This window comes from Pectinophora gossypiella, chromosome 2, assembly GCF_024362695.1.
Source record: "Pectinophora gossypiella chromosome 2, ilPecGoss1.1, whole genome shotgun sequence".
Classification (NCBI taxonomy): Eukaryota; Metazoa; Arthropoda; class Insecta; order Lepidoptera; family Gelechiidae; genus Pectinophora; species Pectinophora gossypiella.
Window position 1 is genome coordinate 4854372 of NC_065405.1, and position 27481 is coordinate 4881852.

At 38.3% G+C, this 27481-nt stretch overlaps 1 protein-coding gene across 2 annotated transcripts; it reads left to right on the plus strand.

Moving 5' to 3' along the window:
• Window positions 1–2617: 2617 nt before the first annotated feature.
• Window positions 2618–27420, plus strand: LOC126371912 (prolyl endopeptidase). Of its 2 annotated transcripts, none has more exons than XM_050017363.1 (16): window positions 2618–2770; window positions 8860–8964; window positions 13026–13249; window positions 14566–14753; window positions 15220–15302; window positions 17815–17957; window positions 19481–19640; window positions 20395–20514; window positions 20965–21045; window positions 21732–21917; window positions 23153–23266; window positions 24426–24574; window positions 25129–25341; window positions 25831–25970; window positions 26392–26579; window positions 27203–27420. In XM_050017363.1, the coding sequence occupies exons 1-16, from the start codon at window positions 2627–2629 to the stop codon at window positions 27266–27268; spliced, it is 2304 nt and encodes a 767-aa protein (XP_049873320.1). In that variant the 5' UTR covers window positions 2618–2626; the 3' UTR covers window positions 27269–27420. The 2 variants fall into 2 exon arrangements, with proteins under 2 accessions (XP_049873320.1, XP_049873327.1); XM_050017370.1 differs by lacking the exon at window positions 2618–2770 and adding an exon at window positions 5734–5775.
• Window positions 27421–27481: the final 61 nt, after the last annotated feature.

Below are 27481 nucleotides of genomic sequence, written 5' to 3' on the forward strand. Positions count from 1 at the left end.
AATTTCAGGCAGACATTTAAAAAGCCCTCACAAAATTTTATATTGGCTAATAACCGGAAATAGTTAAGTTGACAGCACACGTGAAACGGGTTGCGTATCAGCAAGATGCCTATTTAATTCACCCGGGTTTTCATTCATTTTAAAATTAACAGTTTTCTATCATCCGTCACTGTCTTTTTCGGTGGATAAGAAAATGACGGTTATAACTTAAAATAAAATTAGGAGGTGTCTGCAAGAATCGGGGCCATTTTGTCCTGGATGGAGTTGTGACAGGCTCCGACTTAGAAAATGACCAAGTTTTTTATGTAAATATAAACTTAAATCACTCTGTTTTAGACTAGTTAATAAAGTGAATTTTAAAGCGTTTGTCTAGAAAACGCATTTCGCACTTTAAAACAGGAAACTAAATCAGTATTATAAGTACATTCCTTTGATAATTTTAGCACCATGCTTTAATTAAATTTGAACAAAAATGATCTCACAAACTTTTGTAGGCACTATAAGTAATTGAATGTTAAAATTTTATATAAACGTAAGATTCATGCTGGAAATGTTGAATTTATAACTTCGCCTATTCCAAGGCTAAACTTTAAGCAAAAACTCTATGAAAATAAACTTATGATCTCTCTTCCACTCTTGCCCTGACCGGTGTAACGATGTGATACTTTACAAGTAGCTTTACTTACCTCTTTAGTATAAAATAGGCTTATTTATATATTAATTAATACATTTGATTATTCAGATAATTCAGAACTATAACAACATTAATTTGGCATTGAGAACTGATTTGACTAAGATGATTGCATCCTTAAAAATCGTAAAATATGTTCTACAGGCTTAAATATAAGTTAAAAATAACACCTTTCGTATATCGAATCTCCCCTTTATAAGATGTTTATTATAATAACAAATATTTATTTATAGTATCAATAACATTCTCTGTATGTCAATATTTCGATAAAAGGTTATGGTAGTGTCTTTTATTTATAAAATGTGCTATTCATACACAGACGTCATTTATTATAAGACCACTTGCTTTAGAAGCGAGCGCCTTGAAATTTGGCACTTTGAGTAGCGTCTTCGGCATACGTTTCAAAACAACACGGGCAACAGCACGAAAGCGACAAATTTGAGGGCGCCCAAAACCTCCTAACATTGTCTAACATTTCTATCTATGCCAACGCGAATACGGAGGAATCTTCTTATGCCTAAACATAAGGAAACACAAACAGCTATGGCACCCTATTATGCCATCTCCAGGAGCAATATCCTACTTTAATCTTATGACTAAATAATCAAATCAGTATTAAGACAATACTTTACTAGTATTTTCTCACAGCCAATGCAAATTAATATAGAATAGGTCCCTGAAAAGAACCAAATAGTAATTTATAGTCGGGCTCTTGCTGTCTACATTGTAAATATCATTTTGTACGTGGTAGAAAAAAAGTCGTTTTCGTAAACCTGTAACTTCATGGAGAGGAGCTATTGTAGATAATTGTAGTGTGATGACATGATGTATGCAAATACAAGAAGAGTCCTCGATGTTTCTACCATAAATTAGTAAAAACATATCTGTGTTATATTTGGTTAAGGTAATCAGTCAAGATTGTTTATCAATCATATGTAAGACAAGTTACTTTCGAAAGCCATGTTGTTTTGTATAATTGGAAAATCACGCCTTTCTCCTAGAAAATAGATCAACTTTTGGCTGTTTAATTGTATTTATTACTTATTTGTAACATGTCGATTCTATAACTGAAAACAGTATTGAGAGTACCTGTAAAGGATTATATTTTTGTAGTGTTCATGGTATAATTACTGCATTGTTGTATAATTAACTTATTTTTATTGTCCGGCGCGTCCGTTTCTTGATAGTGCCTTAAGACGGACGGCGTTACGTTGCGAGTAGAACGCTCGTGGTAATCCTAAATAAAAAATATTGATAAAGCATTTTAGTTTCATTTCGTAACAAGTATGCTCAATCCAATAATTATGTATTGCATCATACATAAGCCAAATCTAATATATTTTCAAATTCCTAGTTGTTATAAAGCCTGACCACGAAGAATCGAGCCTGAGTGCGTCAGCAGCAGATTGAGTCATGATCAGATAGTCAATTTCAAGACTGATAGTGGGCAACATCACCAAATAACAAAACGCTGCATGATAAACGCATAACGGGGATCAAGTCCGTGAGTTTATTTCAAAAGAACGCAGTTTCCAAACCAAATCGTTTGGATGCTAGAACATACATACATACATACATAAACTCACGCCCGTAATCCCAAATGGGGTGGGCAGAGCCACAAGTAATCAAAGACAACTTGCAGCCACTGTTGATACGAAGTCCTAAGATGGATATGATGAACCTGCTAGAACTTTTTTCGAAATCGTAGCGCCATAAAGCTAGAGTATTTTAGTGTTACCGTTGTAATAGCAAATTAAACTTTGTAATGAAATAATTAGTAATGTAATACGAGTAACGATGTAATGGATGTCATATAAATAAATAAAACTTAAGATAATAAATAGATATCCGCGAGATATAAAACAACCAGCATAACATCACAGACAAAATCTACCATTATTTATTGTGATCCAATACGTGGCAACAACGACCAATATGTCAAATTGCATGGCGGTGCGTCGATTTTTTGCTAATCATTACCGGATTTCTCTAAATTTATCAGTTTATACAACGAAACCAAGGAATATATTCACTCGTGTGAATACTACGTCAGTTATCACCGGTTTTAAAAACAATTTGGTGAGTGTCTTGTGATATGTATTGTTGGTTAGGTTGTTCAATATGTGACACCAATTTGCGGGGCAATTTGAATGAATCTGGTGATTTATCCTGAGCTCAGGAAGTGGGTCACGCAAGTGTACCATGCAGGCGAGTAATTGCGAGTTTGTCTATCGTAAAGGCGCGTCCTTTTGATCTAGCTTTATAGATTACCTGAAGGAACGTTTGCTACTCAGTAGCTCATAGCACTGATATCAAGGTCTGCTAGGCTCATCTAGTTAGTTTGTCTGTCATCGTTTCCTTTTTTAGTAAAGCATAGATGGTAGTGCCCCACTTACAAGAGCAACAACCTAAGTAATTCTAATAATAATGGCTGGCATATTCCTGCAATAACAAAAAAGAAAACTGGGGGATATATTCCTCATATTTGTGATTGTTTCGGCACGAATAGTATTAAAACCATTTAAACATGAACAGACCTACTGTTCTATTGGTTTGTAAATTCATCGTTTATTAGTTTATATTCGTTCATAAAATCAGGAATGCCATTACAAGTTTATCACCACTTGAGTTCATACATGTTATCATACATTCTACACTATTATCTAACTTTAGTTGAGAATGTTACAAACATAAACTCGCACTGATTTGTCAACTAAAACAGATAATAATCGACAGATTTTCCTGGGTGCTGCTAACCCGAACTTCAGGCTTATTATTAACTCCCTCATTAACCCTTATCATGGGTCAACTTTCAAGAATAAGAATGGACAGTTGTATGAAGTACGTATAAGACCATTGGAGACATAGACAAGACTATTGTAGATCTGTCTTGTCTCGTGTGTGATGGTAAGAAATATAAATTAGGTGTAATACTTGTAACTATGTGGTCAGTAATCTTGGTGTAGTTCTAAATGGTGTTCTACCTTAAAATGTCTTCTACTCTGAAGATAGAGAGAAGAGAAAAGAATGTTGTGGTTTACAGCATGTTAAATTCATTTTTAAAAACAAATGTCAATACAACATGGTATGGCTGATTCTGTCTGTCCAGATTTCCTTAAATCAAACTTAAGGTCATTTTTAAAAGAAATACTTTCCTTCCTCCTCCTCATACTTTTACAGGCTTTGGAATTCTAAGTAATAAGTACTGTTTCTCTTATAAAATAAGAGGGAACAATTCCATACAACCTTCTGTAGGATTTAATAGATGCCTATTGTAAGTACAATGGGTAATTTATATGCTGCCAATCAATATTGCCCCCTATTGAAAGGTGGACAATAGTTCATTAGCACCCAATTGCTTTGATGTAGGTTTATTGGTTGCTCCAAGATGTTATGTATGAGTATTGAATGGCTTGTTTAGTGCAAGTCTCAATTTTACTGTCAACACTCAATTTTAATGTTAACAAACACACAGACAATTCGGACAATTTATACTAAAGGTGCACTATGGGTGACATCCAATGACACCCAGTTTGTGTTTGACTATAGTAGATTATCATTATATTAGGTACAAAATCAGAAGCGTAGTGTGCCTTGGCAAGGCCCCATATAAATAAGAAAATATTTGGGGGCCCTTAGGAAGGTAAAGAATCTCACAAAAAAAATGATACATAAAATCATCATAATTATCTGTCATTTTATCAAAAATTTTACAAATATTTCAAATACTATACCTATTAAAGAATGTTGTGTTAGTTACCCTTACACCATTTGTCATTTATAAAAAAAATGAAAATTTTTATTAATTTTTGTTGCATGTTGGTGGTCCACGTGGCCAGGGCGCCCCACATAATTGATACGGCGGTAGCTACGCCCCTGTACAAAACCGTTTGTTTCTTTTCAAGCCTATTCTATCCCACTACTGGGCAAAGGCCTCCTCTTGATTTTCGAAAATATTCGTTTTTGCACACTAAGCATTTGGTGACTTGTAAATAACATATTATTTAAGTTTTATATATAATTTTATATGTATTTATATAAGTCATACTTATATACAAAACATTATCACTAGGTGCATCAAGTGATAGTATATTGCAAGCAATAATTCAATTAGAGTAAATAATTCATATCTAGACAGCATGATAAGAAAAGGTTTTATTTACATTGCTACACTCAAGACATCACATATTACTTTTAATTCGCATTGTGTATTTGTGTAGGTGTGACTTGTAACTGTTATAATTTTTTATGGGCAATTGGCAAGAATTTGGCAAGTGACAATGTAGCTGAGGATTGAACAGGCTTACCTAGAAAGTGACTATTGGGTAGTTTCCTAGGTCAAAGATAAATAATGATTATTTCTTTTTTTTCTTATTTCTTTTTTGGTGCAATAAAGTGTATTTGTATTGTATTGTAATGATTCTGATTACTAAATAAAGACAGATCTAAAGGTGACAAAAACATTTTCTTTTGTCTATAAATGTAATACACATCACATTTTTTTATAATAATACAATTTGTCGCATAATCAGAAACATACGTAACTTCGTCACGTTTTTCTATATAGGTAAAATCCTCAAAGGAATGGGGTCGCTCCGCGAAGCCTGTGAAAACCCCAGGAGGCTTCTGAGCTTCTGGAAGGAGATAGGTTGGCTTACGTAGTCAACAATTACACGCATAATGAGCCATCTTAGAGTCTAAATGCGGAAAACAGAGCCCACTAACATAACATCTATATAGGTAACTTATTTATGAATTTCAATAAAAAAAAATAAATAATAAGTGCGTCATTTTGTCACGGTTTTTTTATGACGTCACAGGTTGCTTTTTCTCACAAATTCCATAGTAATTTCGCGTTGTGTTGCGTGACTAGTTGGAAACTACCCTATTCACTCTCGACTTGAAGAGGTCCAGATTGTGTATTATTTATGAATTCATGTGTTTTTTGTTTTCCTTATTTATTAATTTGTCCTATGTGAACGCTTATCTGTAAGTTACATTTTTTTTTATTTGTTTTACTACAGATTAGTGGTTTAAACTACGAAACCCTTCCGAAAATGATTGAAGACCCAGTTCTAGTTAAGGTGTATTCCTATTTTTTGTTTCATACCTATACTTATTGTAGACCAAGTAGTAATTAGAATAATTTTAATGTTAAAGAGTAGTTAGTAATTATAGAATATTTCCAGTATAGATAGCAATGTAGCTGCAACAGATAGGCTATCTAGTTACGCTATGACATTGAGGGACTTTCCAAGTTACGTTTCTCAAAAACAATATAGATGGCGCTGTAAAGATTTTCCTTCGTTTAACACTTTAAAGAACAGAACGTCTAATGACGTTCCGATTCCAATTTGTCATACTCTCATACTACCTATGAACCATCAATGATCCATGGTCTCTGTCCGTGAAAGGGTTAACCTTCTAGTTACATGGATAACAGACATATGCATCTTTTATCTTTGTTTTCGGCTAGAACCCTTTCTATTACAGCCAGGTACAATTACATCTTCCACCCATTATTATTGTGATCAAAATAAAGAGAAGAAATATAGGTAGCAACATAATTCTATACATATGTATAATGTAAAGCAACGACTATTTTTATATATGTTTCTGCCATTACATTGTTTTTTTTTTTTATAATTATGTACTCGAATAATAATAAAATATATGTATACTTTATTGCACTTAACAACTAGTTACATCACAAACAAGAAATGGACGTTTACAAGGGTGGACTTATCTCTAAGAGAGATCTCTTCCAGCCAACCCAGAGGTAGTATTAGAGTAACTGCGGAAGAATAAAAAGAGGTGCAATATATTAAATACATTATAATAATTATATCTACATATAAAACCGTTTAAAAATATATATATACACAAACATATGCCTAAGCCTCTATAAATATATACACATATAAAATATACTATACCTACATACATACCTATTATATATAACAATATACTTAGACTACGAATACTCTATGGATAAAAAGTGCTCTTTGACTCTCTTCTTAAAAATTAGGTAAGAGGAACTCTCCTGAACTACCCTCGGCAGCCTATTCCAGAGCATGGCTGCACGTACGGAAAATGAGTGAAAGCCAAAATTGGTATTGGTCCTAGGTATCTCCAGTATCTTAGTAATACATGGACGCCTAGAACGTGAGGGAATAGGTAATTATCAAGTTTAATATCGGCAGCGCCATCTATATTATTTTGGGGAACGTAGCCTGGAAAGTCTCATTGTTGATTGTGAGATAGTATAAATAGATGATAGTATTGAATGTCGATATAATTATAGTAATGTCGAACATTACGTATCGATATGCAACAGTATACTGTAATTCTCGCCCGTAACCAATTCGTCTTTGATACGCTTATCATATTCAGCTACGTAGTAGGTACCCCAACGCAGCGGCTGCGTGTATAATATGAGTAAATCGATTTGACGTAAGAAAACCCGATAAACAAATAAAGCATTGCCTTTTTTTATCGTTTGAGGTGGATTACGAACATCAGCAACCCTGGTATAAAGGGTATAAGGGGTGTGGTTAGAATCTCGGTGGGGACACATGAAAATCACTTTGTGATCCCTAGTTTGTTCAGGACATTACAGACTGATAACCTGATTGTCCGAAAGTAAGATAATCCGTGCCTCGGAAGGTATGTAAGTTAGTAGTCGTTACAAGAGTCATGTCAGGGGCCTCTGGCGGCTCGATAGTTACCCTTCCAAGAGGGGGTGGTATTTTATATGGGACTTCGCAGTTTTCAAGGGGAAAGAAAGGGGAACCGTGTCACCCCGAAATTAACGCGAGCGAAGTCACGGGCAAAAGCTAGCAGGGAAATAAGCGGCGGAATATCCGATCACTGGTAAACATGGCATGTAAGCATGTCTGGGTAATATATGGGTACATGGGTAGTTGGAGCCACTTAATTGGTAATTGTCGTCACAACTCTTGAGGGTCTAGTAATGTGACTCGCGACCTCACGTGTAAATTTAATCTGTTTCATTACACTATATTGTTCCACTTGTGTTTCCCATTCTAGCGAACGTAAGGAGTTCTCAGAAATATAAATTCTATGATGGCTGGGTCTGATTGTCCGTAAGATGATCCGTGCTTCGAAAGGCACGTTAAGTAGTCGTTACATGAGCCATGTCAGGGGCCTTTGGCGGCTCAATAGTAACCCTGACACCAGGGTTGGGGGTACTCCACCTCACAACCCACACGATAGAAGAAGATGGCTGGGTAAAACAGTATTCACCATAATATTTCCGCTCGATTTACGTACGAAAATAAACAGCCAATTTTAAAAAGTATAAAAAGTCCTTGTAAATAAACTGTGTTAAATCCGCATCACGGAAAACAAACCCTAATGCCGAGGCATCCCGGTCCTTTTTTACGTCGGGAAATACCTACCGCGGGAGCAACGGGAGGTATATTTATGTCGGGCTCTCCCAATAAAACCCTCCGGTATCCGAATCGCCGCCATAGAGCCAGAATCATGGGTACGCACTTGCTCTCGTTTTGTCCGGCCAAGGCAAATCTACAATAAGTCACGTCGAAAAAAAATCTTGCTGTCGTCCGCGGATCCTTTGCTAACCTCTTCGAATACATTAGGTACTAATTCTATACATAAATAGAATGCCTAATAAAATATCGCACAATCTGCACCCGCACACGTTTGCTTGAGATGAATAGCTGACTCGTTTCCCTTCAACGGGCTCGAAAGTGATCGTAACAGACTTGTTTAGTACTTTCACTGATTTAGTTAAATCACATTCACCGTGAACCGTATCCAACGCGCTCACAATATTATTCGTGGCGGCAGATTGATTGTAACTCACCTATATACAATCTTTTTCAAAGGACTCGCTATAAAAGCTCTTTGTTTCTTGTCTACTGCTCCGGCAAATCTGGTAGATAAAAAAACAAAACCTGACAAGAACTAACTTCAAAGCGGGGAAATGCTAACTGTCAATAGTATCAACGTAGTAGAACGAATAGCGGCGATATCGGTCGATAGTCGATCAAAAGCTTGCGTAGTTTAAAGTGATATAAGTCAGTAGTGAGTTGCGTGCGCGCCAGTCGGCGGTGATGTCCGGTGTAGCAGTCATGCGCGGGCGGTTGTGTTTACAATGTGTGACAGTGTGTGTCGTGTTGCAGTGCGCGCGCGCGGCTTCTTCCGCGCTGGAGACCATGAGCTCGAGCTTCGCGTACCCTGAGGCGAGGCGGGATGAAAGCGTCGTCGACAACTACCATGGGATAGAGGTGAGTCCGATTACAGCGTTACACTATTTACGCTTTCTTTTTGAAGCTGTGAAGCTGGTAGCATGCAATATCATGGTCTTTTCTCATAAGATCATCACGGGTATTCCCCAGTGGTTCTGTTTTTACTCATAAAATTTTCCTATTACCTATTAGTTACGCATAAGTAGTATTAAATTGTCATACTTTTTAAGCATAATTTTGAAAACCATAACTACTAAATACAAATACAAACATATTTATTCGTGAATGTTGCGTGTTACAAGATATTACAGTGTTGTCATCGGTCTCAGCACATTCAGCCAAGAATTGGCATACGAATTTAAAATTTTCTTGCATATAACAAACTAAACTTGAGAAATCAACAATAATATGAACTTAAATAAACTCAAATAACTCAAACTTAAATAATTCAATAACATAATTCAAATTTTAACTCAATAATAATAATTCCTAAATGTCATGCAGAATAACTATAAGCATAATTATTATAAGCATAAAAACTATACTCTGAATAATGAAAGTTTCGGCACAACTTTGAACATTTTTGAAACTTACTTTTTTCCTGGCTGCATTTGGTTCATGATTGTGACTTTTTATATTTTCTGACACTATTTCATGCTGTTGGTCATCATTCAGTATACTCTTCGTGTGTAAGATAAACATCTGGCCGCCGCACCCTGTCCTACTGTTACATTATGCCTTCTGATCTTTATGCCTAATATCAATTAGACGAATAAACAATATGCCTTATAACAATAGGGTAAACTATATTTATACTTAATGACATAGTATGGCAAAACACTATTATGAAAAAAAATAGGCCAAACTCAATATGACAAACAAAAATAGGAGAACAAATCGAATCCCTTTCACAGTGCAGTACGCAGAATCGACGGATATTCCACTCTCATAAAAATCTTCACACATGCTCTTTTCATTTTTTCTCCCTAGTGTAATAAAGAATAGGGCTGTATCCCGTCTGCAAATATCTAAGTTTAACAAAGCCTACGCGGTGAAACTGTTTCAAGAGTAACGGCCTCACGGATTCCTCAAAACCACGCTGTAATACTGTCCCTAGTTCGGCCAGGTCATTCCAGACTGAAATCATAGAATTTTCCGAAAAAGATAGACGATTTAACACCTTTACTTTTTGGTTAAATATGCTACATCGAAGCAATTCATCTAAAAAAGCAATATTGCTTTTTGACATTTGTTTACATTGCGCACTTACTTGGCCTTTTAACGCCCCATATCTTTGGTTTTAGGCTCGTGCTGAGATTCGAACTTTATAATGTTTAATTACCATGTAATTGACAAAACTAGTAAATGCACCGAATCCGCTCATTTACTCAAGTTACCAGTCCAATGTGCTATGAAAACGAACAACTGTTATGAAATTGTTTGAAAACAAACACTTTACAGAGTTTCGTTCATTCCGGGCATATATTTTTTTTAATATGGTTATGCACAGGCGGCATGGGTTCCGCGCGCGAATTATATCGAGGGCTTCGACCAATAGACGCGGATGCTATCTACGTGGATAAACGTCGTACGGCGATTGGTCAAAGATATGCTTGTTGTGGGCGCTGTTTCATACAAGCCTCGATATAGACACGATACCGTCCCTTGTTACATAGGACTTAAATACGGGCAGGACCAGTGATGTGCCACATTTCCGTGCAGTAAAAATGCGCAACAGTTATATAATGAAAATAAAAGTTTAAAAACTGAAACCTGACCACGGAAAACATACATACATACATAAACTCACGCCCGTAATCCCTAGTGGGGTGGGCAGAGCCACAAGTAATCAAAGACAACTTGCAGCCACTGTTGATACGACCCACCACCACCACCACGGAAAAATCACGCTCTAAAAAGTATGAAACAAAAAAATAGGTATATTTCTCTGAGATTCTTCCGTATAGTGATGTTTAGAAGATAGCTATGGTCGTAAGCCGTGATAAGCCAACTTTTAGGACAGATTGACGACCACGGCTATCTTCTAAACATCCACACATACATACATACATGGCGGTCAAACAGATAACCCTCCTTTTTTGTTTCGCCGAAGTCGGGTAAAAAGAGCTTTATTACATAGCCTTTAGGCAGATAGCATCAGAATACAGAAAAAAAAACAATTAGAAAAAAATGCAGCCAGTGTCCTTACTATTAAAGAGTTTTTACAACAGAGACATTGCCGGGGCGGCTCATCACTAGGACCTCTTTATTATTCTAATAGTATTTAACATTGATTACTATTCAGAGCACGACGTCGGGCCAATGTCTCTTGGACCTTGTATCACAAATGCTGATGAAAAACCTACGTAAAAACATGTTTTGCAAACATGTAGGTTTTTGTGCCTTTACGCTCTACCAGTTGTATTAGAATTAAATTGAAATAAAAAAAAGATATAGCCACACACTAGATATACTTTATACTACTCCAGGGTTGCCAGATTTTTTTTTGCCAAGTCGGGATTTTGGAACTTTTCCGAGTGAAAAAAGCGGGATTCGAAAGTGGGACATAGAAAAAAAAAACCTATATATTAAAAAAAAAAAATATTTAATTTGAATTCAAATTACGTTTATGTGACAATAGATAGCAAAAATATCCATAGAAAATGTATTTTAAGAAAAATATGATATTTTAATCAGATTTACCCTATCATTAAATAGTTGAGTCTTATTCGTCTTCCGAATAAAAAAAAACTGAAATCAAAATCAAAATTTCCAGTCTACACTTGTCTGTGCCATCCGCCCGCGCTTTCTCAGTACGTTGCACGCACGGTCGAGTTATTCCCGAAAAGCGGGACTGAGCCTGTCCCGCGCGGGACATAAAATTTTGATTTAAAAATCGAGACGTCCCGCCAAAGTCGGGACTTCTGGCAACGCGGTACTACTCATAAAAATATAATGTTTTTCAATTAATATCGCACATGTGTACAATTAGCTTGACGTGTCCTTACATTACTCATGTTAATTTAATTGTAAATGATCACATTGCATTCCAACAATTTATGGCAAATGAAGAATTACACTTACAAGTTATGTTACATATAACACGCGCAACTAACATTACCTACTTACTTGTTTTATTGCGTTTTGCGAAATGATTTCATAAATAATTGCATTCCTTACATGCAATAAAGAAACATAAACGCCAAGCGCTTGGAAGGTATTGATTTTGTTCGCGCTAGTTTTCTTCACATATAGTATACGTAAACCACGCCTATTTCCCGCTTGGTTAAGCAGAGACTATTATTATAATGTACGTCTGAAATTACCAATTTGAAAGCCTGTGATAAAGACGATTCTCTCAATGCATTATTATAATTATATTATAGAGCACAATGCCACGCGCGTAATATATGCAATATAAATAATATAAGTCATTAAATAAAAATGCAATACATTTATAAAGGACATAGTTAATTATAGTCATAGAATAAAGAACAATTCTACGTATAAGACCCGTGGTAGCCTAGTTGGTAGAATGCTTGCCTCTCACTTTGAGGACGCAGGTTCGAATCCAGCACAGGCCTAAACCAATGATTGTCGAATTTGTTTTCGAATTCATGTTTGGATATAATAAATGATTATCACGTGCTCAGCAGTGATGGAAAACATAAAATAACAAACATCGTGAGTAAACCCACATTCCCGAGAAATGCATTTTCGGAGGTATGTGACCTAACCTGTATTGGGCTGGTTTTCCCTTCGCGGGTTGGAAGGTCAGACAGGCAGTCGCTTCTGTAAAATACCGGACGTGTCAAATCTTCAGGTTAGGTAAGCAGACCCTGTGAGAACGGGATAATGCTAGGGAGTGATGACTACGCATAGAACGGTAACTCTGCCTTGTAACAATTCGTATCGGGCGCCGACCGCATCCGATTACTTTACGTTTTAATGCCCGTAAAACGCTAAGGAATAAGGGGTATTCTCGCGCGTGGACTGTCTCTCTCGGACTTATGCTTTAAGCGGTAAGAATGAGACCTTTGTAAGGAGTGTCCAGTGTGTAGTATCATATCAGTTAGTAACATATCCAACTCCCTCCACAGATAAAAGACCCCTATCGCTGGTTAGAAGACCCAGACTCCAGCGAGACGAAGAGTTTCATAGAAGCAGAGAACAACATCACCCGACCGTACCTCAACGCTTGTCCGGTCAAGAAGGAGGTCCACGACCGACTCACGGAGCTCTGGAACTACCCCAAGTACTCGTGCCCGTTTAGAAGAGGGAACCGTTACTTCTTCTTCAAGAACACTGGGCTGCAAAATCAGAAGTAAGTTTTAGATATTAATTAGTATAAATTAGGTTTAGTCTATGATGAGTGTGAAAGAAGCGAAAGTGGTGTGTCAGGATCGTAGTAAGTAGAATTCCATGGTTTCTGCCTAACCCAACGGGAAATGGGCGTTATTTTATGTATGTATGTGTGTATTACTGTTCATAGGAGAGAATATAAAGACAAATAGATTTCACTCAAAACAGACGAACGCTCAGTAAATTTTTTAGTAGAAATCTCTTCCAGAACACCAGCTGGGCTGACATGCGCAACCTGATAAAATTATCGATCGATTCAATAAAGTTTGTCAAAAGTGTTTGTAATAATTTTATAATGATATACATGTATGTACTAGATTGCATTAAATTATAATTTTATTTAATTACAGTAATTTATATTTACAAAAATGATTTGTCGAAATTGAATGTTTGTCAAAATCGATAAGTTTGTTTCATTCCCTAACATGCGTGGCACGTGACTTTATTCGTAATTTGACAGAACGACATGTTAGCACCAATCGATAAAAATATCGTCAGTATCGATGACATTACCGTGATAAAATTTTATCACGTTGCGCATGCAAGCCCTACAGAAAAGAGGTACATTTAAACTTAGAGAGGGCAGTTAGGCGTGTATGTACAGTAAGAAAAAAAATTAAAATAAAAATATTCTTGCCGCATGCCGCATAACACGCAAGTCGAAATGAGACAGACAATCCGCACGCTGTCCCCTAAAAGACCCCAAGGCGTTTCATGCGAATTGGGCGGAGAGTTACCGTTCCATACATGGTATTATTTTTTATCGTCTACTGTTGTATTTCTTGTGAGCGCAATTTGTAATCAAGAGAGCGCAAATGATCCGTTAGCCCATGAGTCATCGAAAAGTCAGGATAGCTAAATAACAGGTCGACGTAACCAACGTTGCAAGCAATTTAAAATTGCAGCGTTTCCAGTGAGACATTTACTGAATCTGATTAGCGGTAACAATCGGTTTCCTCTGGTGCGGATTTACCTGTAAAATAAATATGTTTAAAAAAGAAAATGTGCTCCAATCGATGACATATTTTCAAGATATTGTGTAAATGGAACATTTTATGTTGCTGTCACAAGCACAAGACATGAGTTATCGCATGGAAACTTGATTTATGCCTTCCCATGATGCAACGCTACCGCGATAATATACAATACACGATGCATAGGCACCGCGTTTTTAGTCGCGAAAGCGGTAAAATGTCACTTAAAAACTATTAGTAATAATCTCTACTAATTTCTTCCTTTCTACTGATACAAAAAATAACTCAACCATTCCTTCCACAGTGTTCTATACGTACAAGACAGTTTGGACGGCGAGCCCCGAGTCTTCCTTGACCCCAACACACTGTCAGAGGACGGGACCATAGCACTCGCAGGCAGTCGCTTCACAGAAGATGGCGCCACCTTCGCTTATGGGCTCTCCGCTAGCGGCTCCGACTGGAGTACGATACACTTGAAGGATGTTGCTACAGGTAGGACGATGTATTTGCCTTCTAAAGACAGGTAGGACACAAACCAACACACTGTCGGACACTGGGCGGCGACATAGAACTGACTCGCACTAGCTTCACTGAGGATGGCGCCAACTTTGCTTTTAGCCTCTCTGCTATCGGCTTCGACTGGAGCACGATACACTTGAAGGATTATGCTACAGGCAGGACGGAGTACTTACCTACTAAAGACAGTTAGGACGGTGAACACCAATACACTGTCAGAGCACTTCTCGTAAAGGCTCGCTTCTCACTGGGTTATTCATTTGGTCGGCGTGGCTACAGGAAGGACGTGTACTCGTCTGCTAGAGACAGTTAGGACGGAGACAGCTAATCATTTCTCGAGTCTCGCCCGAAACAGTCGCAGGTCGGGATATGATAATGGTAACATGATCGTTACAAAATAAAATAAATAATATATAAATAGTTTTGTTGTTGTTAATTTCAGGTCAAGATTATCCAGAGGTGTTAGAAAAAGTCAAATTCGCGTCTATGTCGTGGACGAAAGATAACAAAGGATTATTTTACTCTGTAAGTAATTTAATTTCAAAATTCTACGCGTTGTTACTCTTAGTCTAATCAAAATTTAACACTTGCAATACCTCTTTTTAATGCAATTATAGTTCGTTTACTGTAAAATAAATGTCATCATAAAAAGAACACTTGACATTGCTATCACGACTGTATATCCATACTAATGTTATAAATGCGAAAGTGTACGTGTGTGTCTGCTTGTTTGTTTGTCCGTCTCTCACGGTAAAACGGAGCGACGATTTTTAAGTGGAGATAGTTGAAGGGATGGAGAGTTGCATAGGATACTTTTTGTCTCTTTCTGATCCCACACTTCTCTAAAATGGGGGTGAAAGTTGTTATTGAGCATTTCGCAATTTTCAAGGTAGAAAGCTAAAAATTCGCATACGGACTATTTATAACTAACAAAATATTTGTGCATCATTTTTCTTTTTTAAATCTGCACTGAACTCCTTCAAAGAGGGGGTAAGATTTTATATGGGACTATTTTGCTTTTTTCAAGGTAGGAAGCTAAAAATTGGTACTTTAGGAAAGGGGAACCGTATAACCCCGAATTTAACTCGAGCGAAACCGCGGGCAAAAGCTAGTGTATTTTTATATCACGCGCGGTTCATTAAGTACTTTCAACATCCAAAAAATAAGGAAAACAAAACTTTATCCTGTTTACTTAATGTTCTTTAACATATTCTTCTCACAGTGGTCGTTTAGCTATGACAACAGGTCAACACTCAAGAACGCTTAGGTACTTGAGTGTTGTTCGCGGACGAATGCTCGCGCGCCCCCGCGTCCCGTCAAATGGTGCAGGCAGGAACACCGTTGGTGTTTAGTGGGTATACCGGGTGGCGATACCCGGGGAGTCCCACATAACCACGCCGTCCCCCTGGGCGGCGTGGTACGCGTAACGCATTTCCCAACGTTAAAAAAAAGGTACTTGAGTGTTAAAAGTTTGTTTTTGACGTACACTTTATACAATCAAAGAACGTTGATTTACTCTTCGAATATTTTTTACTTATTTTAGTGAAAAACTAAGATCTCTTAGATCTTTCAAACCTTAAATAGCTGTAGAATTTTATACATGCTTAGAGGCGAAGCTAAATAGATTATATACCGCTTTATTTCAACACGAAGATTAAACATAATAACAGTTTTAAAATATAGTCTGCGCCATACTTTAATATATAATCCTTAATCTTCGTTTGTAATAAGACGGAGAATATACCACTCTTGCTACCAATAGTTACACTGCAACATTTTCTTATTATCATAATAATAATACGGGTATATTGAATAATAATGTTATAGCTAGCAATAGCTAGTGTCCGCCTAGATAAGTTGTATTAAGTACGTAAAATATGTGGTCTTCCTTGTACTATTTACTAGAGGTCTTATCTACGATGCTAATATTATTAGAATCGTGACGTAACGCGGGTCACGCAGTCAGTCTTAGAATGAGGGTATTTCGTTAGAGTACCTTCTTGCACATAACTTATTTACTTCCGTACATCGTCGCGTGAAATAATAATGATAAAAACTTTATTTAGGTAAAACCTACGACACACATACATTTGCAACATTAAAATATACACACATTAATATTTAGTTGGAAAACATAAAGGTACATGGGTGCCGCAGCTCACCAAAAAAGGCCAGGGTTCAGTGAAAATTTACCCAGAGGGCAACACTGATTTTCAACCCACGCCGATAATCATAATAAAAATACCACAGTGACCACTTAACCGCCATTTGGAAAGAAAATTCTTCTCTTCTATTGCGTGGGTTGTGAAGTGGAGTACCAACTTCATCAACCCTGGTGTCAGGGTTACGGTTGAGCCGCCAAAGGCCCCTGACATGCCTCATTTAACGACTACTTAGTTACATCAGTAAGTAGTAACCGAGACCAACGGCTTAACGTGCCTTCCGAAGCACGCATCGTCTTACTTTCGGACAATCAGAAAAAAAAAGAAAATTAAAAAAGTATAAATAAAGAAGTATATGTAGAATTAAATATGTATATGTAAAGTATATATTAGAGTATACAAGTCTGGGCAAGTCTGGGGCCAAGAGCAAACCCATCAAAGGTAAAAAGAAATAAAAAAAAAAAACTGAAATTTTCATAGTCTGAATCATTCCCCTCAGTATTCGTTACGATGTCACTAACACCCTGTATAATTACTTATTCATGAGTATTTAAATATAACTTAATAATAAACACATTGTGTTTGCGTCCTAAATAGGGTACAACCTCGCATTAGACAAGCCAGTCTCAATCCAGGTCAAAAGTGGTCAAAATCAGCGAGATGCCTATTTGATTTGCCCGTGTTATTATTCATAAAATTAACAGCTGTCAATCATTCGCCCCTTTGCTTTTCGGTGGATTAAAAATACAGGTATAACTTAAAATAAAATTCGGAGGGGACTGCGGGAATCGGGGCCAGTAATAACTTTTTTTGATGTATATTTTTTTATATATAATTAAACAATTCATGTAAAAGATATCGGTTCCCCTTTCCAGCGCTACCCCGAGCAGACAGGCAAAACGGACGGCTCCGAGACGGAGGTGAACCGCGACCAGAAGCTGTGCTTCCACCGGCTGGACACGCCTCAATCCGAAGACGTGATCGTCGTGGAGTTCCCTGAAGAACCGCTCTGGAGAATGTAAGTCGGGGACACTAGTAGATAATGCAAAGTGTAGTATTGAAGCTTTGTAGCATATATTGAGTCTTAACACGTTAATGTACACTAACTAAGGGTCATTGACCTTTCATTAAATGTATAAATAAAAAAATACGCTTGGGGTCGGGACCACGGCTTTAGGCGTACTGTCCTTGAAAATGACTCAAGTTGACTGAGGTTGGGTTTTCACCAAAGTTTTTCACCAGAGAGGAGAGGAAACGGGTGTAGATGCGCAGGAAGACCAATCTTGACTTCTCCTTCTCTGTCGCTCGCTGTGATTGGTCGTTTCCGCATGTTTTTTTTTTTTATTTTTGCTCGTCTCTCCGTTTTTGTAGGAACTCACCTTAAATGAGGTGAGGTTTTTCTATGGCGCCCTTGTAAGACGCTTATGATTTGTTACTGCAAACTTACCTTTATAGTAAGTGCTGGGAAAGTCAATGTTAGTGAAAAATTATACAAGGAATACTATATTAAAATATAGTTTGATATATATACATTTTATCATTAACTAATAATTGAGAATTATTAAACAGAACGACCAGTTCAGTACAATTATTGATTATATTTCAATAAGATAACATTTTTTTTTTTCGGTAAGAATTAGATCTGTTTTCTATTTTTTTTTTGCCAGTCTGTATTTATGTTTTTGTTACTAACACGTTGTTTCGTTACCAACAGCGATGTCAATACTCGAATGCGGTCTCAAGATTTACGATCGTAGGTTTAATTCAAATATTGGTAGATAGTTGTACTACCTAGCTTAGACGTACACTGGCCTGCAAAAATAAGTACTACGCTTTCAAAGGAGATTGACCAAAGTTGTACGGGAATTGGTCCAAATTAGCCCCACTAACGAGACCTGTTTACCGAAATTTACCACCAAATACTAATAAATACCAAACCGGAGTTAAAAATACTCGTATGCAAAATTACCTACAAAACGTTAGTCTACTGTATTGTAGAAAAAAAGTGTAGTTCTCAGTTTTGCAGGCCAGTGTAGTAGTCTTTCGAAAAGCTTTGAACAAACTCATAGGTTGAGTTTTAGTTTGCGTGTATAATTACTAAATAGGTATATAATTAACTAGTGTACGACTCCGAAACGCTCGCGCTATGCCGCGCCTGTTAGCTCAGTTACGTATACGGGGCATTCCACTTTATCATATCTTTGTCTCTCTAAAGTCGTGCCCTCCCTCCGGACATATATTGCCACTTGAGTACCCAAAAAACCCCGGGTATTACCGGGATTTACCGGTTCTTGAATATTTATACACGGATTCCCGGACTTTACTACCCAAATCCCGGGATTTGAAAACCGGGATTTCCCGTGACTCTTCCCTATTTACCACCTAGGCGCGGTACAGCGTTCGCGTCCGACTATAAAGTATAACCCGTTCAAATCAACTGGACATCTAAACCCTAGTATGCTACCCGACGTTGTCACGTTGATTCGCGGGCGGTATAATGTATAATATATACATTAATGTAACGGGTATTCTTGTCTCCAGCGGCGCGGAGGTGACCGACTGCGGCAAGTACCTGATCGTGTGCCCGGTGAAGGACTGCCGCGACAACCTGCTGTTCTTCGCCGACCTCAGCAAGCAGCCCGACATCGCCGGCAAGCTGCCGCTCACGCAGATCGTGCACAAGTTCGAGGCTGACTATGAAGTGACTATCATTGAATATCTTATTATATACTTATCTTTTCTCTTTCCATCCATGTCCATTCATACATAAATTGCCTATATACGTCCCACTGCTGGGCACAGGCGTCCCCTCAATCAACCGGAGGGGGTATGGAGCATACTCCACCACGCTACTCCAATGCGGGTTGGTGGTGTTTTTACGGCTAATAGCCGGGACCAACGGCTTAACGTGCCCTCCAAAGCACGGAATCATCTTACTTTTTCGGACAATCAGGTGATTCAAGCCTGAAGTCCTTACCAAACAAAGGACACCTCACAAAGTGATTTCGACAATGTCCCCATCGGGAATCGAACCCGGACCTCCAGATCGTGAGCCTAACGCTCTAACCACTAGACCACGGAGGCTGTTGTCACCATGTCCATTCATTTTTATAATTTCTATAAATGCCCCTTAATTTCAGGTGTTTGTTCTGTTCATTGTATATTTTAATAAAATAAAGTAAATTATCTCCCACCAACTGTCAGTAGTGCCCCGTGGTAGAATACTCAACACCTCCGGTTGATTGAAGGAGGACCTGTGCCCAGTAAGAGGGATGTTTAGGTTAGGTTAGGTTAGGCATATTGCGGGCGCGTCGACGTACGTGTTCACATTTAGACTCAAAATGTCAAAAAGAAACAGCTCCCAACCTTTTTGATACAAGTTTTCGTTACTGTTCTTATGTTATATATAATGAAAATGTAATATAATAACAGCGTATATGTTTATGTAATTCCAGTACGTAACAAACGACGGGTCGGTGTGCATATTCCGCACGAACAAGGACGCTCCCAACTACCGGCTGATACTGATCGACCTCGCCAACCCCGCCGAGGAGAACTGGAAGACACTCATACCTGTAAGTGGTGTTTAAAAATCTAGAAATAGTAAGCAAGGGTGGTCTGACCCCTGTACCGCGCCTTAACTGGTGAAAGACGCAAGAGAAGGGGGTGGGGGGGAGAGAAAAGGCGTGAAATAAATTAATTACTTTGATTTTACTGACGCTGTATAAATCATCTGATCAAGATGTAAAGGCCTGATGATGTTGGTATGCCTTTTAAAAGTAAATAATTACGACAGGCTGAGGAATTGTCCCCCTCACCCCGCACGATCCGCGCAGTTGAGATTTATTTACTTTGTATTGTGTATGTGATGTGATGGTTTGGGACACATCTTGTATGATCGAAAAGTTAAAATAGAATAAATAATTTTCAAATTATCATGTGATAAGACTTTGATTATCGATGCATAGGAATATCTGGACGGTCTTGCAATTTTACTGATATTATAAAAAATGTGTTATTTACAGGAACATGAAAAAGATGTGTTGGACTGGGCGTCAGCTGTAGACAAGGACAAACTGGTCATCCATTACGTCAGAGACGTAAAGGTATGTGATGAGATTTAAATCTAAATGTATAGTTAGCCACCGCGAACCTAAAGAAATCTATTTCATGGTTATATTTACATGTGTATATTATGTCTTGGTTCCTTTACGGTGAATAAGAAAATGACAGGTATAACTTAAAATAAAATTAGACTGTGTGTGTGTACTGGAATCAGCACCTATTACTATGTTGTCTACAGTAATAAATCTATTTCATGGTTATAATTACATATGTCATATACACATATGTCTTGGTTCCTTTTCGGCGAATAAGAAAATGACAGGTAGAGCTTTATTGCAGATAATATTAAATTGTAGTTAAATATTTCAAAAAAGTCAACCTAATTTAAAATTCTGGTAGTTATTTCTGTCAGAGAATTAGCCTGGCGATTCAGAGGGGTAATGCTGCCAGTCTGTTGGGCACCTTGCCTCGGTGTGACGCATTGGAGGAGGTGTTTTATTTATAAGATGTGTTTGTTTTGTTTTTAATTGTTTGAATAAATAAATATAATTTAAAATTACTTAATCTAGAACCCATTCCGTGTCAAACTTAACTTAAGTATAGCTTAAAATAAAAATAGATGGTGTGTACTAGAATCAGCACCAATTATTATGTTATTTTATAATTGTCTACAGTAAGAGACTTGTAGTTAGCTCTTTTGGTGACCTTTAATATAATAAATCCACAGAGCGTACTACAACTGCACAGCGCCAAGACTGGCGACCTGATCCAGACGTTCCCGCTGGACGTGGGCTCAGTAGTAGGGTTCTCCGGCAAGCGCGAGCACACGGAGATCTTCTACCACTTCATGTCGTTCCTCTCCCCCGGCATCATCTACCACGTCGACTTCAAGAAGCAGCCCTACGCACCCACGGTATGCATTATGAGAACTATAAGTTTTTTTGCCGTGACTAACGCACATATTCTAAGATGTTAACTGGTAACTCGCCTCTTCCTCCACTGAGCATTTTGGTATTTTATTTATAAGTTGACATTTACTAGACTTGAGGACTTTACTCACTGGAGTCGACCATGTACTGCCAACAAAGTAATACGAAAATAGTGACGTCATACCTCTAGTGGAGAAAACTCGAGATAAAGTTGAGGGGCCTCTAAGAATACCGATTTTGGCATTAAGTACTTGGCTGGAGTTAGTTATGAAACAGGACTAAAATGAAAATTATCATAGTTAAGATGTCGAAGGAGAGAGGAAGCTTATTATCAAGAAATGTTTCTCTTATAGCATAGACAAATGTTAAATTGCAGAATTATAATATTGTAATTGCTATATCTCTTTCCAGGGAATTGCAATTGCCAATAATGCAAGTTGTTGAAGATGTTTATAATATTTTGATGAGTATTAAAGTTGAATATTCTGTAACTGCTAGTAGTAATTAGTGTAGAATACAACCTCATCAAAATAGATTATAGGACTAATGCCGCAAATGTCTGCATATAGGGTGTTAGTGACATCGTAACGAAAACTTTGAGGGATTATTCAGACCATGATTCTGAGTTGATGTAATGTTGTTGGATTTTTGTGGGACGGAAAATTGCACTTGATATTAACTCAGATTCATGGTCTGAATCATCTACCTCCGTATTCGTTACGATGTTACTAACACACTGTATCTCTCTTAAAAAGAGAACGATAAAGTCTAACTTGGACGCGATTTGAACCCACAGCTCTTGTCAAGCCGAGACGAGCGTGTTCACCATTACACCACTATTCCTTTTTACTTTTCTATTTATCTTATAAGTCTCTAAAGTATCTGGTATTTTTCATCCTCCCCGTTTTACCAGTCTGGAGCATTAGTGCATTAGGCTTCGTTTGTCCCTCAGACTGATGAGATGGAACGTACAGAAACTGATTATTTTTATGTTAATATGAATTTTAATAGGAAAAACATCGTGAGTAAGCTTACATTCCCGAGAAATGCGTTTCGGCGGCATGAGACTTAACCTGTACTGGGTTGTTTCCTCTCGCCGATTGGAAGATCAGATAAGCAGTCTAAAAAACCGGACCTGTGAAATCTTCTAGGTGACAACGGGATAACGCTAGGGAGGTGATGATGAATTTTATTTTTGTGACTATACCGTGTGTTGCAGGTCTTCAGAGAAGTGAAGGTGAAAGGATTCGACGCGTCGCAGTACGAGGCTAAACAAATATTCTATTCCAGCAAAGACGGCACTAAAGTTCCTATGTTCATTGTTTCTAAAAAGGTGAGACACCATGTTTTCAACAACATTGCTAAATGAGGATTTCATTATAGGTATTACGTGCGTCTTCAACTCCCAGCAAGTTCTTTTTTATAGCGTCTATAAAATATCACGAATTACTAACAAGTTATCAAGCACTTACCTAAACGCATAATGGGCCATCTTAGAGTCTAAATGCGGAAAACAGAGCCCACTAACATAACTAACTAACAGCACTTATCTAAAGATATTCGACATTAGACATCACGTTGAGAAGTGATCAGCAAGGAAACTGACGATTGGATTATAGCTAGTATAATCATGAGCAATATAATGTACCCACTTTAGGACTCTGTCGCACTAACATGTTTGACATTTAATGATACCTACAGTTCAATTTGTCAGAAAAATTAATGTGACATGGTACCAAAGTGTATACATATTAACCTCTCATAATGCCGAGATACCAGACACAATAGATTTTACATTGTGTCTGGTCGAGATCCGCGTTCCGGCGTTCGAAAGATTAATGCTCGTGACCGTACCTCCACTAACCCGCAATAAAGCAGCGTGGAGTATGCTCCATGTGACTAGCAGTAGCGTTACAAGATACACATAACACTGCATCACGGTTGTAGTAGGTAGAGATCTCAGGAGAGATATAGTACGTCCACTCCTCGTCAGCTGTTTAATCAAGGGCGAGCACAAACCACGTGATATCAATAGGCTAGTTTCCAACTAGTCAAATCAGTTACTTTTTACTAAACGTCAAAACACGAAATTACTATAGAATTTGTTTGAAAAAGCACTTTGTGACGTCATAGAAAAACGTGATAAATTGTCGGACTTATTATTACGTTTTTCTTGTTTAAAATTCAAAAATGAGTAAAATTGAAAAAAGAAAACGTTTTTCGTTACTTTTAGATGTGTCTTTATTTAGTAATCAGAATTTAATAATTTATCTTGAACCTAGTACACGACCCAATTATCTATCATCCGAGCACGAATACAAACTAAAAGCATTCCGTAGTTAATTCAATACTACTACCTTAGTATTATTATCACCCGACTATACGAGTAATATTATCGTCAAATAATAACCCTGACACCAGGTTTGATGAGGTTCTCAACCTCAAAACTCACACGATAGAAGAAGAGAAGAATATTATCGTCAACGTTTCAGAACCTGCCCCAAGACGGCAACAACCCGACGTTGATATACGGCTATGGCGGCTTCAACATCAACCTGCAGCCGAGCTTCAGCGTGACGCGGCTCGTCTTCATGCAGCACTTCAACGGCATAGTCGCCATACCCAACATTCGTGGCGGAGGGTAAGGGGGAAAATTCGAAATTATTTTTCTATGTACAGTCAATCTGAGAGGAAGTCTCCCCAAGTGGTATAAATCAATATCCTTGTGTGTGTCCAAAATTAACATTCGGCATTTACTTAAAAAGTGAGAAGGATTATTTCCAGCCGGGTCTGCATGACAACCGTGCCGCGCGCGTCGCGAATTATATTGAGCACTACAACCAATAAACGATACGAATACTATCTACTTAGATAGATATCAAACGGCTATTGGTCGAAGGCCTCGATATAATTCGCACCGCGCGCGGCGCGGTTACCGTGCAGAGCCTACAGAAGTCCCTTCCAGACTGTAGAGGTGACTATTGCTACGATTCTTTCCCGTATTGCTTTTCCAGTTGTTTATTTATTTGTTTGCTTGAGCATCTTGCAAAAAGTACCGTGCAAACTTTTTTTATAATCTAACTTTTTTTTGATCCATCCTAAACTTTTTTGTAGAGGAAATAAAGATTTTACTTACTTACTCACCCCAAACAAATTATTCTCAAATTGAAGTATTTGTGTAATTCCATATTACAGCGAATACGGCGAACGGTGGCACAACGCGGGCCGACTACTCAACAAACAGAACGTGTTCGACGATTTCCAGGCGGCCGCCGAGTATTTGATCCACGAGAAATATACGCAGCCGTCGCTGATAACCATCCAGGGCGGGTCCAACGGCGGGTTGTTAGTGGCCGCGTGCATCAACCAGCGGCCGGACCTCTACGGCGCTGCCATCGTGCAGGTCGGGTGAGTGTACCGACCTTCTTGTGCGGACTGTGGGGGTCGATGACTGGCTTCACCAACCCCGGTGCAACCTCCAACGGTGGGCTATTAGTGGCTTCGTTTATTAACCAAGCCGTTCGACCGCAACAGCGCGCTGCCGTGCAGAACGATTCGAGTTCCTGCAGACACCTAATTTTAAGTTATACCCGTCATTTTTTTATTCGCCGAAAAGGAAAGGGACGGATGATTGACAACTTTTGCGACGGAAAATTCCACTTGAAATCAACTCGGAATCATGGCCTGAGCCATCCCCGTCAGTATTCGTTACGGTGTCACTAACACCCTGTATGTACGTAACAACATAACATAAACAGCCTATATACGTCCCACTGCTGGGCACAGGCCTCCCCTCAATGGGGGGGGGAATAAGTATTCTTGATTAAAGTACTTCTTTCTAATTTCTACATTTTCCTTCTTTTACCTCCAACTAATAACGTAAGGTGCTCCTTGCAGTGTGCTCGACATGCTGAGGTTCCAGAAGTTCACGATCGGGCACGCGTGGGTCTCCGACTACGGCAGCTCGGACAACAAGACGCAGTTCGACAACCTGCTCAAGTATTCGCCGCTGCACAACATTCATGCGCCAGATGATAGTACGTATATTTACTACCTGCCTTTTGCTTCTTTGTTAACCTCAAAAACCGTAAAGAAAAAACGTAGAATGCGATCGACTGCTTATTATCCTGGACATGTAAGCGATTAAAGAGTCTACTCTTGGACCATACAATACACATACCAGTGCATTATATATACAATTCGCATATTTGACCATTTTTGTATACCGATTAATCCATATGGGCGATCGGTCACTTTCCCTCTACTCTCTCCTTTCGACGACGTGAAATACTTTTTGGAATGTAATATTGTGAAACTGCACAGAAAACAAATGTACTTTAACAGCAACACAGCACATAACATTATTGCAACTTTATGATCCACAAAAAACCTTCGAAGACTCCCTCTGCGCGTGCTTTGGGACTTTTCGCTGTAAACCTCAACAAATGTATGTTTCAGAACGGCCACAGTACCCGGCGACGCTAGTCCTGACAGCGGACCACGACGACCGCGTGGTGCCGCTACACTCGCTCAAGTTCATCGCGGCCATACAGCACGCCGTGCGCGGCTCCCCGCAGTGCCGGCCGCTGCTGGCGCGCATCGACACCAAGGCCGGCCACGGCGGAGGGAAGCCCACCGCTAAGATTGTAAGTTACATACGTCCATGGATTGTCAACGACGCCACGAAACCGTACCACTGTGGTGTCGTTTACATTTTTTTTTAGGTAACCAACCTCAGGTGTAGGTAACTAACCTCAGCTGAGACTGCCCTCAAAATCATGCTCAAGTCCCTGTTTTTATATAAGAACTGTCACATTGACATGACCTTGATGGCAGTCTCGAAGCTGAGATTAATTTATTAAATACCCTAAGCGCCTGCCAGGCAGGATGATGTCCCCAGAAGAAGTCACATCACAGTACTGAATCTTACACATTTTGTAAAATATACACTTCCTAAATTATCCATTTATTTAGAATTGTTTTTTTGTCAAGAATAAATGAACAAAGCTCTTTATTGAACACGCAAACAGAGCAGATACAAAGATTAAATCAAAAGCAAACATTATATATTCAAAACATATGTGTTGCTGTCTCTTTCCTCTCAGTAGCAATACCCTATTTAACGTAGCATTATTAGAGAGACATATCTCTTGTCTCTTTCGCATTAGACGATGTACTATATCTGTCCTGCTGTCATTCTAATAATGCACGTTATACAAGTTATCGCTACTTTTTAATAGATGCAATAAAAGCCAAAAATGTGTTCCAGATCGATGAGCACACAGACATCCTGTGCTTCATGACGCAAGCGCTGGGGTTGAAGTTCGTGAAGTGACGGCCCCGCCACAACCACTAGTATTGTGTGAAGCTATAGTATTATGTACATACGAGTATACCACAGTCTGTTGATTACCTCGGGTCTTGAGAGACTGGTGATATTGTTACGCATTGCTACTTATTTTTTTATTAAATAAACTTTTGTTTTTATTTTTGATATTTTGTCATTTTATACGAGCCGTTATTGTTATATACAGTACGTTAGAAGTAG